Genomic DNA, 17058 nt, shown 5'->3' with positions numbered 1-17058 from the left:
ATTGAAAAAACTGTAGATAACTTACTGCCATGCATCATTTGCAAGGAATGAAACATGTTTATCAATTTAACACTGAGTTGAAATTAAATAATGTGTTTGGTAAGTGTATTTTGTTTTATTTTTAGCGCATATTTTCTACATTTGTAGTGCATATGTGCATGCATATTTTTAGAGTTTTTAGTGCATATGAATCCGGGTCCTACTAATAACGTTATTAAGAACCATGTAAATATTCAGTGAATTGTAGTATTTATATAGCAGACCCCATTTTGCTGCAAATAAATAATATGCTAATTTGATAAAAACATTCACAGATGACTATACAAGGCATTTTAAAAGTCTGGATATTATTTCATTATGGTATTGATTGTATGTTGAAGATGCAAATTTTAATTGAAGTAGCTTTTGTAGTTGTTGAGATATAAAAATGTTGAACTTTACTAATTTTAAGGTAGCAAAAGGTATACCTTCCCTTTAAATGAATATTAACTTTTATTCCTTATAGTGTTATAAATTATTCTGTTTCTTCCATACAGTGTTCTACTACCTGTGCTACGAAGGAGCTGTTGATCTTGAATCTATCAAGGATATCAATCAAAGGCATGCCCTTGAAGTTCAGATAATGGAATTTGGTCAGATACCTAAACAAGTCTTTACTCTACCTCATCCTCAAAGACTGTCAGGGTTACCACCCATGTTAGTGTTGGAGTCAGATCTCAGTCCTACCACAGGTAAATGTAACTTCCTGAATTACTGGTGTTTACCGATGAATGGCTGTTTGCATTTAAACCTCTTTTAATCTATATCACTACACTCCGAGTACAGTAGTGGTGCTTGAGAGGCAGAGAGGTTGGGATTTCCAATTGTGAAGTGAAGTAACTTTTTTCCATTTAGCAGAAGTAAAAAGAGCATAAGCAGAATCTGCATTGAATATTATGGAGTTAGTTTTGCATAATATCCTCTGTAGTTTTTAGATCCTTTCTTTAATGCTTCTTATTAACTGTGTGGTTCTTAAGCCAACCTGAATTATTTTCATTAAAACTAAGGTTTTATTACTGTGAAGTTATTTTTCTGGGATGGAACATGTTTTACGTACGTTATGTACATGGTGCTGATGTTTTGAATACATTGCAGTATTCTTTATCAAGGCAACTGATGTACGCCTACTCGATCGAAGGTAATCGGTCTCCCTACGCACCTAATATCAATGAGTACCCCATGTCGCCAATGAGAAAATGCTCTGTCATGCCAGGGAATCATGTGAAGTCTTATTCTTCACGAAATGCCCTAAATCAGCCTATTTCGGTCACATTTTTTAACATGATAACTACAGCCTAGTACAACTGCTTATAGAAGGGAAACATGGGTGTGGACGAAGAAGATTATCTTGGATGCAGAGACTGTGGCATCCATGATTAGGCAGCCTTGATACAGCAAATACAAAATACTCCATGATATGTCCCCAATCTTCTGTAAGGAAACAGCACCAGAGAAAAGGAGAATGTATATACATTGGAAACGGTAGTAGAATAGTGATTTAACTGTTGACCATGCATAGATAGAATGTACATGAAATAAATCATCACAGTGATGAATAGAGAAAGATTAATTGGGTGATCAGAGTTGAAAACTAGATGCTAATAGAAGGAAAGGAAGAAAGAGGATAAGGAGAAGAGAATAATAAGAAGGAGCAGTTATCTTTCGTTAATGCAAGGTGTTTTTATTGACCTGAGCATCAGGTGATCACAGACTTCTGGACCTCTAAAGATGAGAGGGGTGGAAAGATGGTAAGCAAGAGAAATATTTTTACTGAGAGAAGGTTAAAAGTTTATTTTGAAATGCAATTGATTTTATGGAAGCCTCTATGAAGGGTACTTACTCAGGTTTCTTGGGGAGTCTGTGGCCAGAATTCATAGCTTGGACAATCTTGTGGTCAGCCAATTGAGCAGGGTAACATCTAGCAATGAAGAATGGAACATACGGGACTTACAGAAACAAGCATTCGGACAGCTGAGTGCTGAGAAAATCTGTGGGTGGTAGAGCCAGTTCAGAAATCCCAAAGAAACCCCATGCTGGAATAACTGTGTGAGGGAAGCTATCACAGACAGAAATCATGCACCACATTAAGTGTATAAAACAACATACAAAATTTAAGACAGAATTATTCAAATTTGTTTGTAACCATTGTTTTTATTCTATTGAAGAATACTTAGCTCTAGAAAATTAACATATACTTTATATTAGCCATTTATTTGTGCTTCTTTACTAGATTGAATATTTCTTTCTTTTTTCTTCTTTGTTACTGTAAATATCAGTATTCTGTATCTTTGTGCATCCTTACTAGATTGTATATTTTTTTTTGTTTTTTTTGTTACTGTAAATATCCTCCTCTGCAAACCATGTGACCTTGCTATGGTGAGGAGGCTAGCACGTCGCAATGAAGCAGATAGCCGAGCCGCAGGTGCAACAATATCGGATGGGTATCTGTCGAAAAACCAGACTAACAAATGGTTCATCGAAAGAGGGTGTAGCAGACTTTCAGAAGTTGCAAGGCAGCAGTCTAGATGATTGACTGATAAGCCCTTGTAATAATACTCAACATGGCTTAGCTGTGTTGATACTCCTGTATGGATGAAAGCAACGTGAAACTAAAGTCATAAATAACTCTGGACGTACTGTTCTCTCTGTATGAATGATGTACTGTTGATGGCTTCCTCCCAGGTAAAATATTCCAGAGGTAAAATAGTCGCCCATTTGGATCTCTTGGGTGGGGACTAACTATACAAGAGGGGGCAATGTTCAGGAAGATGGAAACTAACATTCTGCGAGTCGGAGCGTGGAGTGTTAGAAGTTTTAATCCTTGTGGTAGGTTACGTAATCTGAAAAGGGAGATGGATAGACTAAAGATAGATGTAGTTGGTATAAGTGAAGTATGTTGGCAGGAAGAGCAGGATTTTGTCAGACGACTACAGAATTGTCAACACAGAATCAAACAGGGGAAATGCAGGAGTTTGTTTGATAATGAATAAGAAAATAGGGCAGCAGGTAAGCTACTACAACCACCATAGTGAAAGGATTATTGTTGTCAAGATAGACACCAAACCAATGCCCACCACAATAGTGCAGGTCTATATGCCTACTATTTCAGCGGATGATGAAGAAATTTAAAGAATACATGAAGAGATAGACGATTTATACAATATGTAAAATGTGATGAGAATTCGTGATGGGAGACTGGAATACAATGGTAGGCCAAGGAAGAGAAGGTAATACAGTAGGAGAATTCGGATTGGGACAAAGGTATGAAACAGGAAGTCGGCTGGTTGAATTCTGCACCAATCACAAATTAGTCTTTGCTAATACTTGGTTGAAATACCACAAACGATGGCTGTATACATGGATGAGACCTGGAGACACTGGAAGGTATCAAATAGACTTCATTATGATCAGACAGAGTAACAGAAATGAGGTGTTGGATTGTAAGACTTTTCCAGGAGGAGACACGGACTTTGATCACAACTTGTTGGTCATGAAATGCCATCTGAAGTTGAAGAAATTGAAGAAGGGAAGGAATCCAAGGAGATGTGATCTAAACAAGTTGAAAGTAAAGCATGTGTTTCAAGGAACATGTTGCACAGGGACTAGATGAAAATGCTGAAGGAAACATGGTAGAGGAAGAATGGACAGTTATGAAGAAGGCAGTCAGTAGGGCTGATAAAGAATTTTAGGAAGAAAGGAAAGATCAACTAAGAATCAATGGATAATTCAGGAGATGCTAGACCAGATCATTGAACAAAGAAAATACAAGAATGCAAAATATGTAGTTAGCCGGAAAGAATGCAGGCGATTAAAGAATGAAGTGTATAGAAAGTGTAGGACAGCTAAGGAAGAATGGCTGAAGGATAAGTGCAAGAATGTTGAATCTTATATGGTCGTAGGAAAGGTGGATGCTGCATGCAGAGAAAAGTAGGTGTATGAATATTAAGAGTTCAGATGGAAAGCCACTTCTAGGGAAAGAAGACAACACAGAAAGATGGCAGGAACACATCCAACATTTGTATCAATGTAAAGATATAGATGATGATATGTTTCTGGAACAAGAAGAGACTGTTGGTGCTGATAAAATGGGAGACCCAATTTTGAGGTCAGAATTCAACAGTGGTTTGAGAGACCTAAATAGGAACAAGGCACTTGGAATTGATGACATTCCCTCTAAATTACTGACTGCTTTAGGAGAAAACACCATGGCGAGATTATTTCATTTAGTGTGTAAGATGTATGTGACAGGAGAAGTGCCATCCAATTTTTGGCAGGATGTTGTTATACCTAATACCAAGAAAGCCGGTGCTGACAAGTGTGAAAACTACCGCACCATTAGTTTAGTATCTCACGCCTGCAAAATTTCAACATGTATTATTTACAGAAGAATGGAAAGACAAGTTGAAGCTGAGTTGGGAGAAGATCAACTTGGCTTCAGAAAAAATGTAGGAACACATAAAGCAATCCTGACTTTACGTCTGATGTTAGAGGATCGAATTAAGAAGGATAAGCCCACATACATGGCGTTTGTAGATCTAGAAAAGGTATTCGATAATGTTGATTGGCTTGTAAGATGCTTAATTAATTCATTATTTAGCCACCTATTCAATACATTAAAATTTTTATACAATTAGGAATTGATCATTGTTACCTTAAGAATGTGAGACATGTTTTGCCTTTCATAGAAGGCATCCTCAGTCACTGTACGTCCTCAAGATTAAATCGGGCACCTGATTTGAAATTAAAGTATAATTACTAAGATCTAATATTATCATTTTTACAATAGGAGCAGTCTAAGAAAAAAATACAATATTCGGTATTAATGTGTATAAAAACATTATCAGCCGTTGGCTGTTGATTACTAGTTGGTATAAGGAACATACACAGTGCTTAGTAGCAGTGGTCTGATTTGAAAATTTAAATATTACATTATTTGGAATGTTAAGAAAAATATACCAGCAATTTGAGAGAATATTAAATGAGACTTTACTCAGAAGTCGTAATATTGGAAAAACTATCTGGTTGAAGTCTTAGGTTTGAGAATTATGGCTTGCAATTAGTAATTTGGTGATTTAACTTGGCGTAAAAGGAAAAAGAATACAATATTGGGTATTAATGTGTATAACAATACTACAATATTACTAGTTGTGACAAAGGTACATATACAGTGCTTCGTAGCAGTGGTCTGATTTGAAAATTTAAATATTACATTATTTGGAATGCTAGGAAATATAATTACTAAGTTTAATATTAACATATTTACAATAGGAGCAGTCTAAGGAAAAAGAATACAATATTCAGTATTAATGAGTGTAACAACAATATCAGCTGCTGGCTGTTGATTGGTGGTAGTGACAAGGGTACATATAGAATGCTTGGTAGCAGTGATCTGATTTGAAAATTCAAATATTACATTATTTGGAATGTTAGGAAAAATATTCCAGTAACTTGAGAGAATGTTAAATGAGACCTTTTTCAGAAGTAATGTCGTAAGAATGAGAAAATGTTAAATGAGACCTTATTCAGAAGTAAAGTCGTGATAAATGGAAAAACTATCTGGTTGAAGTCTTAGGTTTGAGAATTTTGGTTTGCAATAGGTAATTGGTGATTTAACTTTGGCATAAAACTTGATTGGATTGTCTTAAATTGTTTGCAAGCTTTAAGTAGGCACAGTTGAAAAGAAAGGTCGAATAAACACTTTTGGTGCATTGTGATGACAACAATAACAGCAGTTAGTTGTTGATATGGTTGTGTCAAGGGAACTTGGAATGGGGTTTAGTAGCAGTTGCCTGAATTTGAGTTTTAATATATTACATTTTTGGGTGTTAGGAAAAGCAGTCAGGCAATATGAGAATGGTTGATTTAGACCTTATTCGGAGGTGATGTCATAAAATTAAAAAGAAAACGCAGGTTGAAAATCTTAGGCTTGTGACGTTACCCTAGTAAAAGTAAATGATGATTTAACATTGGCGTAGTCCATAACAAAGGGATTGAATGTTAAAGTAGATTAACAACTTGGTTGGAGTATCTTGGCTCAAAATAAGTCTTTATTAATCTTATCAGTGAAGTGAAGTAGTTTGTAGACCAGCATGATGGTGTTGGTGCGTGCTGGAATGTTGATCAGAGGGGGACACTAATTTGTGGTGGAAGGTGTGGATGCCGAGCTTGTGTAGATAGTCCCTTAGGCCGCTAAGATGTTATTTATTCATGTTGAGTGTTGTCGTTCTAATGGCGAAACATGTCTCACATTCTTAAGGTAACAATGATCAATTCCTAATTGTATAAAAATGTTAGTGTATTGAATAGGTGGTTAAATAATAAATTAATTAAGCATCCTACAAGAATAGTATCTTCAATATGGAACCATAATGATATTTATCACTTACAATGTTGATTGAACCAAGCTATTTGAGATTCTGAATTTGATCAGGATCAGGTACCGAGAACAAAGAATTATCTACAATCTATATAAAAATCAGTCTGAAAAGGATAAGGATTGAGGGTTATGAAAAAGAAGCAGCAATCCAGAAAGGAGTGAGGCAGGGCTGCAGTTTTTTCTCCCTCCTTGTCAATGTTTATATAGAACAGGCAGTAAACGAAATCAAAGAGGAATTTGGAAAGGGAATCACAATCCAAGGAGAGGAAATCAAAACCCTGAGATTTGCTGAGACTACAGAAGGTCTGGTGAAATTGCTGAATAGTATGGACACAGTCTTAGGAAAGAAGTACAAGATGAAAATAAATAAGTCCAAAACAAAAGTACTGGAACACAGTCGTACGAAGTCAGGTGAAGTCTTAAAGGAAGTAGATGAATATTGTTACTTGGGTAGTAAAACAACTAACGATGACAGAAGTAAGGAGGACATAAATTGCAGGCTAGCACAAGCAAGGAAGGCCTTTCTTAAGAAAAGAAATTTGCTCAATTCGAACATTGATATAGGAGTTTTGAAGACTATGGTCTGGAGCGGGGCATTGTATGGAAGTGAAGCATGGATGATGACTACAGCTCAGAAAGAAAGAGAATAGAAGCTTTTAAAATGTGGTGTTACAGAAAAATGCTGAAGGTGAGATGGATAGATCAAATCACAAAGGAAGAGATACTGAATCGAATTGGTGAGAGGAGATCGCTGTGGCTAAATTTGACAAGAATGAAGAGATGGAGTGATAGGACACATCGTAAAGCACCCAGGACTTCTTCAGTTGGTTTTTGGGGCAAGTGTAGTGAGTAAGAACGGTAGGGGTAAACCAAGATATGACTATGGCAAACACATTAGAGCAGGTGTAGGATGCAGCAGTTACGTGGAAACGAAAAAGGTTAGCACAGAATAGGTTGGAATGGAGAGCTGCATAAACTAGTCTATGGACTGATGACTCAAATAATAACAAACAACTACACTGTAAATATGATTATTGCATGTCCCATGTCTCTGTATGTTCAGTTTGATGAAATAGAATAAATTATAACCAATAGCTCCGAGAATTGACCCGCTTTTGGTCCCAGAACAGGCAGGTTTTAAGCCAAGAAAGAGCTGCACTTCGCAGGTATTGTGCTTAAGCCTACATATTGAGGTTGGGTGTAAAAACAGGACAATTACTGGTGCAGTCTTTTAGATTTTACACCTTGACACCATTCATTGTCAAACTTTGCCTAGGTATACTCTATCAAATCACCAAAGATTATGGTCTCATAGAAATGGTTTATTGGCTTCTGCAGAACCAAATATTATTTGCAGTATTTTAAAGAACACATAATCATTGGAGAAATCAATTAAATGGTCTACCAAAAGGTAATGATCTCTCATCTCTCTTCTTTAACATATTAATTATTTATTTAGCATATGATGAATCAAATATTATATACAATATGTACAACTACCATCTCAAGTTCATAACTAAAGTTCCCTGTCAGAAGTTGAGAGACAGAAAAGAGCTTCACTTGAGACACAGTGTAAGTCCTCTATAGAGCTCCTATAAGCATGCAAAGGACACTCAAATGCAATGTGATCCACTATCTGCTCCTCTTCTCCGCAGTCACATTGCGGTGATGTCTTCCATCCCCATTTGAAGAGAGTTGCTCCACATCTACCTCCACATCAATGGAAATATATGCTAATTATCAGCCTACATCTCCAAATACCAGGAAGTTTATCTAAACATATAATCTCTGTCTGTTGCTGTTTAACATCTATATAAATAAAAATGAATCGCTAAATGTGTTGCTATGATATAGATATAAGCGCAAAACTCGGAAACGGCTGGACCAGTTCGGCTAATTCTTTCTTTAAAATATTCGTCAAAGTCCGAGTAAGGTTTTTACGAAGAGAAAAATTGGAAAAAATGCCAGGAAAAACGTAAAAACCCCATTTCTCTTTTTCCATTCAAACTGTTCGTGTCTCTTTCCTTCTCCCACGTTTGCGCTTAGCACTGTCCTCCTCTTATCCAGCGCGTTTGCCAAATGTCCGTAAATCTGAATGTTATCTGTTAAAATGGGTGAATATCGGATTATGTACAAAATTTCAAGCCGCATTTGATGCCGTTAACAAAAGAAAGGTTTACAAAATAATTGAGTGTGAAAATGTTAATATAATGGAATGTTACCTCAAATGCAAAATCTTCATTGCTTAGAACTTATCATGGCGTAACTCCTGTTTTATATTCACTATATTTGTAATTTTTTCACTGCTGGCAAAGGAACATTTCAGCTCGATGTAGATAAGTTTGTTTTTAAATTTAAATGATAAGAACCTGCAGTATTTGTGTTTCTTTTCAGTCATGTTCCGAGATTTTTATGTGCAGGCACGAAAAAGTCAGTCGCTGGCCAACTTCTTTGCTATTGATTTTGCATGGGGGGGGGGGGGGGTCAAAGCGAGGCAAATGGTCTTCAGATATGGAAGTTATTTTTAAAAACAAACAAACAAACCCCAAGTTCTTATCTTGCTTAGTTCTCAGTTTGTGACAGGAAGAATGCCTCCTTGGATTTTGGTTTCGCGCGTACGCTCTCCAGAAAGTCGTATGCAGTGTCGTGTTTTGTTATAGTTGGAGACCTTTGTCTACCCTGGTTGTTTTTAAATCTTCGCATCTCAACAAACAAGGTCATCGATTTCTTTGGTTGATTGGTTTATTTTGTGTGTGCTTCCATATACAGCATACTCATTTCAAGACTCATGCCGCCTATAAGACGCGGGCAGAGCAACTTCGGTCGAAGAACTCGAAATGCTACAAGCCAAGCTAATTTTCAGTCTAATCGGACTGCACAACAACGTGAAGAGCGAAATGAAACTGAAAGGATTTGGATATCACAAACCTGTGCAGCGCGTCGTTCAGCTAATAATCTTCCAAGTTTGAATCGAACAGCTTTCGGTTACCATGTTTCAAGTGACGACAGTGCCTACCAATGCATTGCTATTGGATCTATGAACTCGGTTTGCCAGAACCGTAAAGCATTGAAATACAAAAATGAAGCTGCTGGATTGTGTTGCGCAAATGGCAAAGTGAAATTATTGCCATTGATTCCACCACCAGATCCATTGTACTCATTGGTTTCAGGAACAGGAACAGATTCCATACATTTCCTTACAAATATCCAAAAATATAACAACTGCTTTCAAATGACTTCATTTGGGGCAACAAATGTACTTCGGGACAATTTCATGCCAACTTTCAAGGTAACATATAACAAACAGACTTATCCCCCATATTGCTTTCTTTTCAACTATTCTAACGGGGAAGCACAAAGGAGAAGACGTTTTGATACCACGCATCCCTATGATTCTTACTGACATACCATTTGAATTTAAACGACTGCAGTTCCCAGTGCGGCTCGGTTTTGCTATGACCCAGGGGCAGTCGCTGAGTGTTTGCGGCATTAATCTTGAAAACCCATGTTTCTCGCATGGCCAATTGTATGTAGCCTGTTCCCGTGTTGGAAAACCGTCAACTTTGTTTGTTTACATGCCAGGTAATCAAACAAAAAAATATCGTGTACCTTAAAGCTTTACAATGAAAAATATCTTCATAGTATTGATTGGAATCAGTGTTTTCTATGATAGTTAATTCCTACAAAGAAAGAGGAGTAAGTTTTGCCACATTATCTTCACGCCATCAACTTATCAAATTACTTGATTTGCAACAGGGAATAATTATGGCTGTGGGAGGGATTTGAAAACCTGCTGAACAGTTCCCATCTACGTTACGGTCAATCAGGGTTATTTCTGGGTAGTGATAAGCTGTGACCTATTTGAGCATTTCCTTATTCACAATCAAGATATTAATAATGCAGGTAATGAAAACATGTTTTTCCAGTACTTTATTACTAACTTTTGGTAGCAGTAGAAAATTAACATATTTGATGTTGATGATGTAGTCATTTGCATTATTCTGATTTTTGCGTGCGGTACAGACTAAGTTTTTGCTAATTTATTTTTTGCTATTTGCTTTATGTCACACCGACACAGATAGGTCTTATGGTGACGATGGGATAGGAAAGGCCTAGGATTGGGAAGGAAGCGGCCGTGGCCTTAATTAATGTACAGCCCCAGCATTTGCCTGGTGTGAAAATGGGAAACAATGGAAAACCTTCTTCAGGGCTGCCGACAGTGGGGCTCAAACCCACTATCTCCCGGATGCAAGCTCACAGCCGCGCGCCCCTAACCACATGGCCAACTCGCCCGATACAGACTGAATTTGAGTTCGTTCCATTGTCATTTATTTTTGACAGAACGACGTCTGTCGGGTCAGCTAGTATATATTAATAATCAGTCTAGATCTATATGTACCAAGAAATTTGATGATCTCTGACAGTACAATGTGAAAAGTTTCAAGAGGTAGAGCATTTACTGTCTGCTGCACTGATTGATCACTGATGGATATGGCTTTGTAATAATAACATGGCCTAGTTGTGTTGATACCGCTACACGGCTGAAAGCAACGGGAAACTACAGCCGTAACTAACTCCCGAAGACATGCAGCTCTCTCTGTCAAGTTCTGATAATTAATCCCACTGATAATACCAAGGTATTTCATCGTCTGATTTTGCCCTGTCACTTACGTTGTTCTCACACTCACTTGCATCAATTTCAATTTTTTTTTCAGTCTTTCACCCATTATTGTTAATGTTTTAGTATTTGTCAACACTATTTAGTAATTCTGTTTCTATTATACACTCGTTTCGAATCTTATTTTGGATGTAATGTCTACATGAGCTAAAACACGAACTTTCACAATGTCAGCAAACTTTTGAAAAGAACATCATCATGGAAATCATGGTTAGCAGCAAAAGCTTTCCTCTTTTTCATTGCTAATCCCTATGTTAAACCTAAATAAGACTCCTTTGTATACGCTCCTGACATCTATCGGCTAATATTACAGTATACGATCTCAAAAGCATGCAATTTAATATTCTTGGTAAAGACTTATTTCGCTCTTGTGGGAGCAGACGAGTTCTGGATAAACACGAGTAACGCTCGACTAAGGTTAAATTTGAGTTGATTCTCCGTATAGTAAGTGGAAGTAAGAACTGTGTCATCAGCACATAAACTCCGGTCAGAAAGATGGAAGGGTTTAGAAATTAAAATGGACAAAAACAGGGAAGTGTGCTGTCGCTACTTTCGTTTCTAGTGATTATGAGTGAAATTGTAAAGGAGACGAAGGAAGCCTATGGGAATAGGGAGGTGAAGTTATTACTATCTGAGACGATATTGTGGCCTGAGGAACAAACAGCAAAGAAGTACAAGAACAACTTGATGCACTGACCGAGAAAATTGAAAAGTATCTTATGCAAATCAGTGCAGAGAAAAGCAAGACCATGGTGATATCAAGAGGAGAAAGACAAGGAAAAGGCAGGGTGAAAATTGGTAGCCAATGCCTTGAAACTGTTGACAGTTTCAAATACCTAGGGATGTATTAATTAATTCCTTTCTGCCCTCCTCATTTTTTGCATTCCTGTACTTTTGTCATTCATCAATCATGTCTAATATAAGGCTTGATCAAAAAGTTTCCGTTTGAGGTCATTGCTGCAGCAGTCATGCAACATAGCGAGACTCCGATGTGGGAATATAAGCATGGACATGTAGGCAAAGGGATTGGTGTGGCAGTCGTGTCGTGCTGGGGTGCGTGCGTGCATTAAATGTGGCTACGTGAACTATGGCGACGTTATTACCAAATGCATCCAGACAGGACCAACAAGCTGTTATGCTTTTCTTAGCTGCCGAAGGACAGACACCGATAGACATACATTGGAGAATGAAGACTGTTTATGGGGCAGTATGTCTGTCAAAAATCACCTTTGTGGAATGGTGTACCAAGTTCTGTGCGGGTTTCATTTTGACACAAGGCACCGGTCTGTCTTGGAGGCCAGCCTCATCCATTACAGACAACGAGCAGATGATGGATGAAGCGATTAGGGCGGACTGGCGCATAATCTCTGATCTCTCCCCATGTGATTATCACATCTTTGGTCCTCTCAAAAAGGCCTTGAAGGGTCAACGCTTCCTGTCGGACGAGGATGTGCAGCAGGCGGTTACGGATTTCTTCGCGCAGCAAGACTCAGTATTTTACTTCACAGGGATCTTCAACCTGGTGCGTCACTGGGATGAGTGCCTCATTGCTCACAACGATTTTGCCTGATTGGCATCCCAATTCAAGGCTGTACGGTCATCAAACAGAAAATGTTTGATCACCCCTTATATCTTCTGTGTTATCCATTGATTCTTAGTTGATCTTTCCTTTCTGCATATTCCTTTCTTCAGCAGGCCTACTGACCTCATTCTACATGACTGTCCATTCTTCCTCTATTGTATTTCCTTCAGCCTTTTCATTTAGTCCTTGTGCAACATATCCCTTGAAACAATCCCTCACACTCTTTTCTTTCAACTTGTCTAGATCCCATTTCCTTGCATTCTTTCCTTTCTTCAATATCTTCAACTTCAGACGGCATTTCATGACCAACAAATTGTGGTCATAGTCCACATCTGCTTCTGGGAAAGTCTTGCAATCCAATACCTGGTTTCTGAACCTCTGCCAATCATAATAAAGTCTGTTTAATACCTTCCAGTGTCTCCAGTTCTCGTCCACATATACAGCCATCGTTTGTGGTGTTTAAACCGAGTCTTAACAATGACTATTATGATTGGTACAGAATTCAACCAGCTGACTTCCTCTTTCATTCCTTTGTCCCAATCTGAATTCTCCTACTATGTTACCTTCTCTTCCTTGCCCTACCACTGCTTTCCAGTCTCCCATCACAATTAGATTCTCATCACTTTTTACACATTGTATTAAATCTTCTATCTCTTCATATGTTCTTTCAATTTCCTCATCATCCGCTGAGCTAGTGGGCATATAGACCTGCACTATTGTGATGGGCATTGGTTTGGTGTCTGTCTTGACAACAATAATCCTTTAACTATGCTGGTCATAATAGCTTACCCACTGCCCTATTTTCTTATTCATTATTAAACCAACTCCTGCATTTCCCCTGTTTCATTTTGTGTTGATAATTCTGTAGTCACCTGACCAAAAATTCTGCTTTTCCTGCCAACATACTTCACTTATATCTATTACATGTAACTTGAGTCTGTCCATCTTCCTGTCCAGATCCTCTAATTTACCGCAAGGATTCAGACTTCTAACATTCCGTGCTCCGACTCGCAGAATGTCAGTATTCATCTTCCAGATGATTGCCCCCTCCTATGTAGTCCCCACCCGGAGATCCAAATGGAGGTTATTTTATCTTGAGAATGTTTTACCCAGGAGGAAGCCATCATCAGTACATCATTCATACAGAAAGAGCTGCATGTCTTCGGGAGTTAGTTATGGCTGTAGTTTCCCGTTGCATTCAGCCATGTAGCGGTATCAACACAACTAGGCCATGTTATTATTACAAGGCCATATCCATCAGTCATCTAGACTGTTGCCCTTGCAACTTCCAAAAGGCTGCTACCCCCTTTTTGATTAACCATTTGTTATTCTAGTCTCTTGACAGATACCCATCCGATATGGTTGCATCTGCAGCTCGGCTATCTGCTTCATTGGGACGCACAAGCCTCCGCACCGCGGCAAGTTCACATGGTTTGTAGAGGAGGAGATTATTTTTTTTTTTTTTTTTTTTTTTTGTTTTAGTATGGTAATTTCAAATAAGTTGGAAATTTATCGGACATCTCCCTTGGTAAATTATTCCTCTTTCTATAAACAAATATTTGTCCCAGTTTGTCTTCTTGAATTTCAGCTTTATCTTCATATTGTGATCTTTCCTATCACCTACGTTTCCTTATTGGCTGTTTGGCCGGAATGGATATTATGCCTTCAAGTTGTACCAGTATGTCATAGTAAAGCAGATTGTGTTTTATGTTAGGGATGGCCAACCATTTAACATTTCAATGCCGGGCTGAGTGGCTCAGACGGTTAAGGCGCTGGCCTTCTAACCCCAACTTGGCAGGTTCGATCCTGGCTCAGTCCGGTGGTATTTGAAGGTGCTCAAATACGACAGCCCCGTGTCGGTAGATTTACTGGCACGTAAAAGAACTCCTGCGGGACTAAATTCCGGCACCTCGGCGTCTCCGAAGACCTTAAAAAGTAGTTAGTGGGACGTAAAACAAATAACATTATTATTATTAACATTTCAAGGCTTCTTTTCATTTCAGGAATCATGGTGTTCTAGTTAAAGTCATACAGACAAAGACCTTAAACAAAGACAGGGAACATAAAGGCCAATTCCTTAAAATTGGCATGGATTATTTGCAATTTTAACATCTGTAATAAAGTCAGCTTGGTTGCTTGTGGCACGTGTATATTTTTATTCTCAGTAAATCCATAATCTTATAATTGCAAACTTTTGAGAATCATCAATATTCCCAGCTAAAAGGCATTCCAGGGTTAGCCAGATTTACATTCTGTGGTGTGTAACTTCCTGTCTGTCTACTAGAGGACAGTTGTAGATCGTTGTTTGTTCACTAGCCAGTTAGGTAGCCATATAACATTGCCAGTTATCGACACAGTTGCTGTGTTGGCCACTTCTGATCTGCATAGTATATTAAGATCCATGCCCTGCAAAGAAAGTTTCACTTAGGATTACATAAGTAGAAATAAATTTGGAACGTATCGAATTGTCTGTGCAGTGTCACTTTTCCACTGACGGTATATTTGTTAAGTGTGCAGTTCTTTTCTTTCCAGCACTATTGGTAATGACAGAAAAATTTATGTTAGTATTGAAGTCTAAATAATATTACAATACATACAAATCTTTCCTTACATCGACAGATATATGATGAGAATGCAATAGTAGAATAATGTATAGATATCTATCTATCTATCATCATCATTATCATCATCAATTCCCATGTTCTTCTATCATTCCACCACTCCCCATCCAATACTTCTGTTTCAATCCAGATTCTGCTGTCTTATAGTGTTTTTGACTAAGTCCATCCATCTATGTCTTGGTTGTCCTCAACCCCTCGTTTTCCCTTCATTTGCCTTTGCATGATTTGTTTTGGCATTCTTTCATCACTCATCCGATTAGCATGTCCAACTAGGCCTGCTTTCCTCTTCTTTATCACATAACTTTTCCATTTTAATTCCCTATTTCCTCTTTCCTCATCTTTGTCTCTTCTTTTTTTCACCATACTTCTCATATATTTATTCAAATATAAAAAGACTTGAGAATAAGGTTAAAACAAGGTTCTTAGTACATTTTAGTTACTTACAGCAGCATGTAGTTTTTATAGGACTGTACTCAAAGCTCTATCAAATCTGTGTGACCTTTTGATTAAGATGTGTCTACATTTGGACTTTCTTGTTACATTCTGCAGAATCCAGCAGTATATTCCGTGAGCGAGTGCACAGCATATCAGGTCTGCCTGTGTGGAAGAATATGGAGCATCTTGCCATTACTTCATCATTCCAGTCTCACAAGGAGGCTGTTAGTGCTGTGGTTATCTCTCAGAGTGGCCAGTTTGTGGTGTCCGTAGGGCAAGATTCTTTATTGAAGATGTACACTCTGCCTGAGAAGAGACAGGTCAGAAGTGTGACACTTTCATCCATGGCATTGTCTTCCTGCATCATTCTGCCTGATGATAAAACTCTCCTCGTGGGCTCATGGGACAACAGCATGTAAGATTGCCATGTTTATTATATATTACTTCTCTCTCTCATGTATAAATCTAAATTCTTTGATAATTAAAAGAGCCGTGTGTTGTTGTTGTTGTTGTTATTATTATTATTATTATTATTATTATTATTATTATTATTATTATTATTATTATTATTATTATGTGATTGTCTGTCAGGTCAGGAGGAATCCTGATGCATATGTGACATTATATGCAATAGATAAGAAAAATGTTCCACCGATCAATACATTTATTGTGGATGAATTATTACGCTAGTACCGGTTTCGACCTATCTTGGCCATCATCAGCTAGCACACAAATTTACAGTCATGGGTTAAATTACAAAGAAGTTACTTAAGAGCATCCGGATGTCTGATAAAAAATAGAAGTAAAATATATTGCAGTATGTTGCGTTAAAATAGCTCTGATTAAAAGTAGTGATGGTTAGAATAAACTAAAACCTATTGATTGAGCATGGACATGAGTAGATAAACACATTAAAATATATATGCACATCATAAGACATTAAAAATATATAGCACATTAAACACATTAAAACATGGTATATTTTAAAAACGTCTATTAAAATTTGAGTTCATATTGCGTTGCATTCATTCTTCAATCCTCTTGTAGTTCTTGTGTTGATTAAGTTGAATATCGAGAATGTTCTATGGTTGATATACTTTGTATTAGTATGTTATCAGAACTCTTGTCAGTAAAATATGAAAATTAAGTTGATGTAGCAAGATAGGTTTTAATATCAGAGTAGTTGGTGGTGACACTTCTCTAGTCTATGCACGTTATATGGTCGTAATCTGTAAAGAAAAGCTAATATGAGTATAGCCAGGCATTCCTTCATACATACGCTATACTCATATTAGCTTTTCTTTACAGATTACGACCATATAACATG

General features: G+C 37.5%; 1 protein-coding gene across 3 annotated transcripts in view; it reads left to right on the top strand.

The window, feature by feature from the left end:
* Positions 1–17058, top strand: part of LOC136877277 (protein FAN) — a 320909-nt gene that overhangs the window by 229928 nt on the left and 73923 nt on the right. For all 3 annotated transcript variants that reach the window (XM_067151194.2, XM_067151193.2, XM_067151192.2), the window contains 2 exons: positions 537–731; positions 15846–16146. In XM_067151194.2, the coding sequence (XP_067007295.2) occupies positions 537–731; positions 15846–16146 (496 nt within the window). The remainder of the gene's footprint in view (positions 1–536; positions 732–15845; positions 16147–17058) is intronic.

The sequence above is a fragment of the Anabrus simplex genome, chromosome 7 (genome assembly GCF_040414725.1).
Source record: "Anabrus simplex isolate iqAnaSimp1 chromosome 7, ASM4041472v1, whole genome shotgun sequence".
In the NCBI taxonomy this organism is placed as follows: domain Eukaryota; kingdom Metazoa; phylum Arthropoda; class Insecta; order Orthoptera; family Tettigoniidae; genus Anabrus; species Anabrus simplex.
Note: the sequence above shows the minus strand (reverse complement) of the source record. Positions and strands in the feature narration are given on the sequence as shown.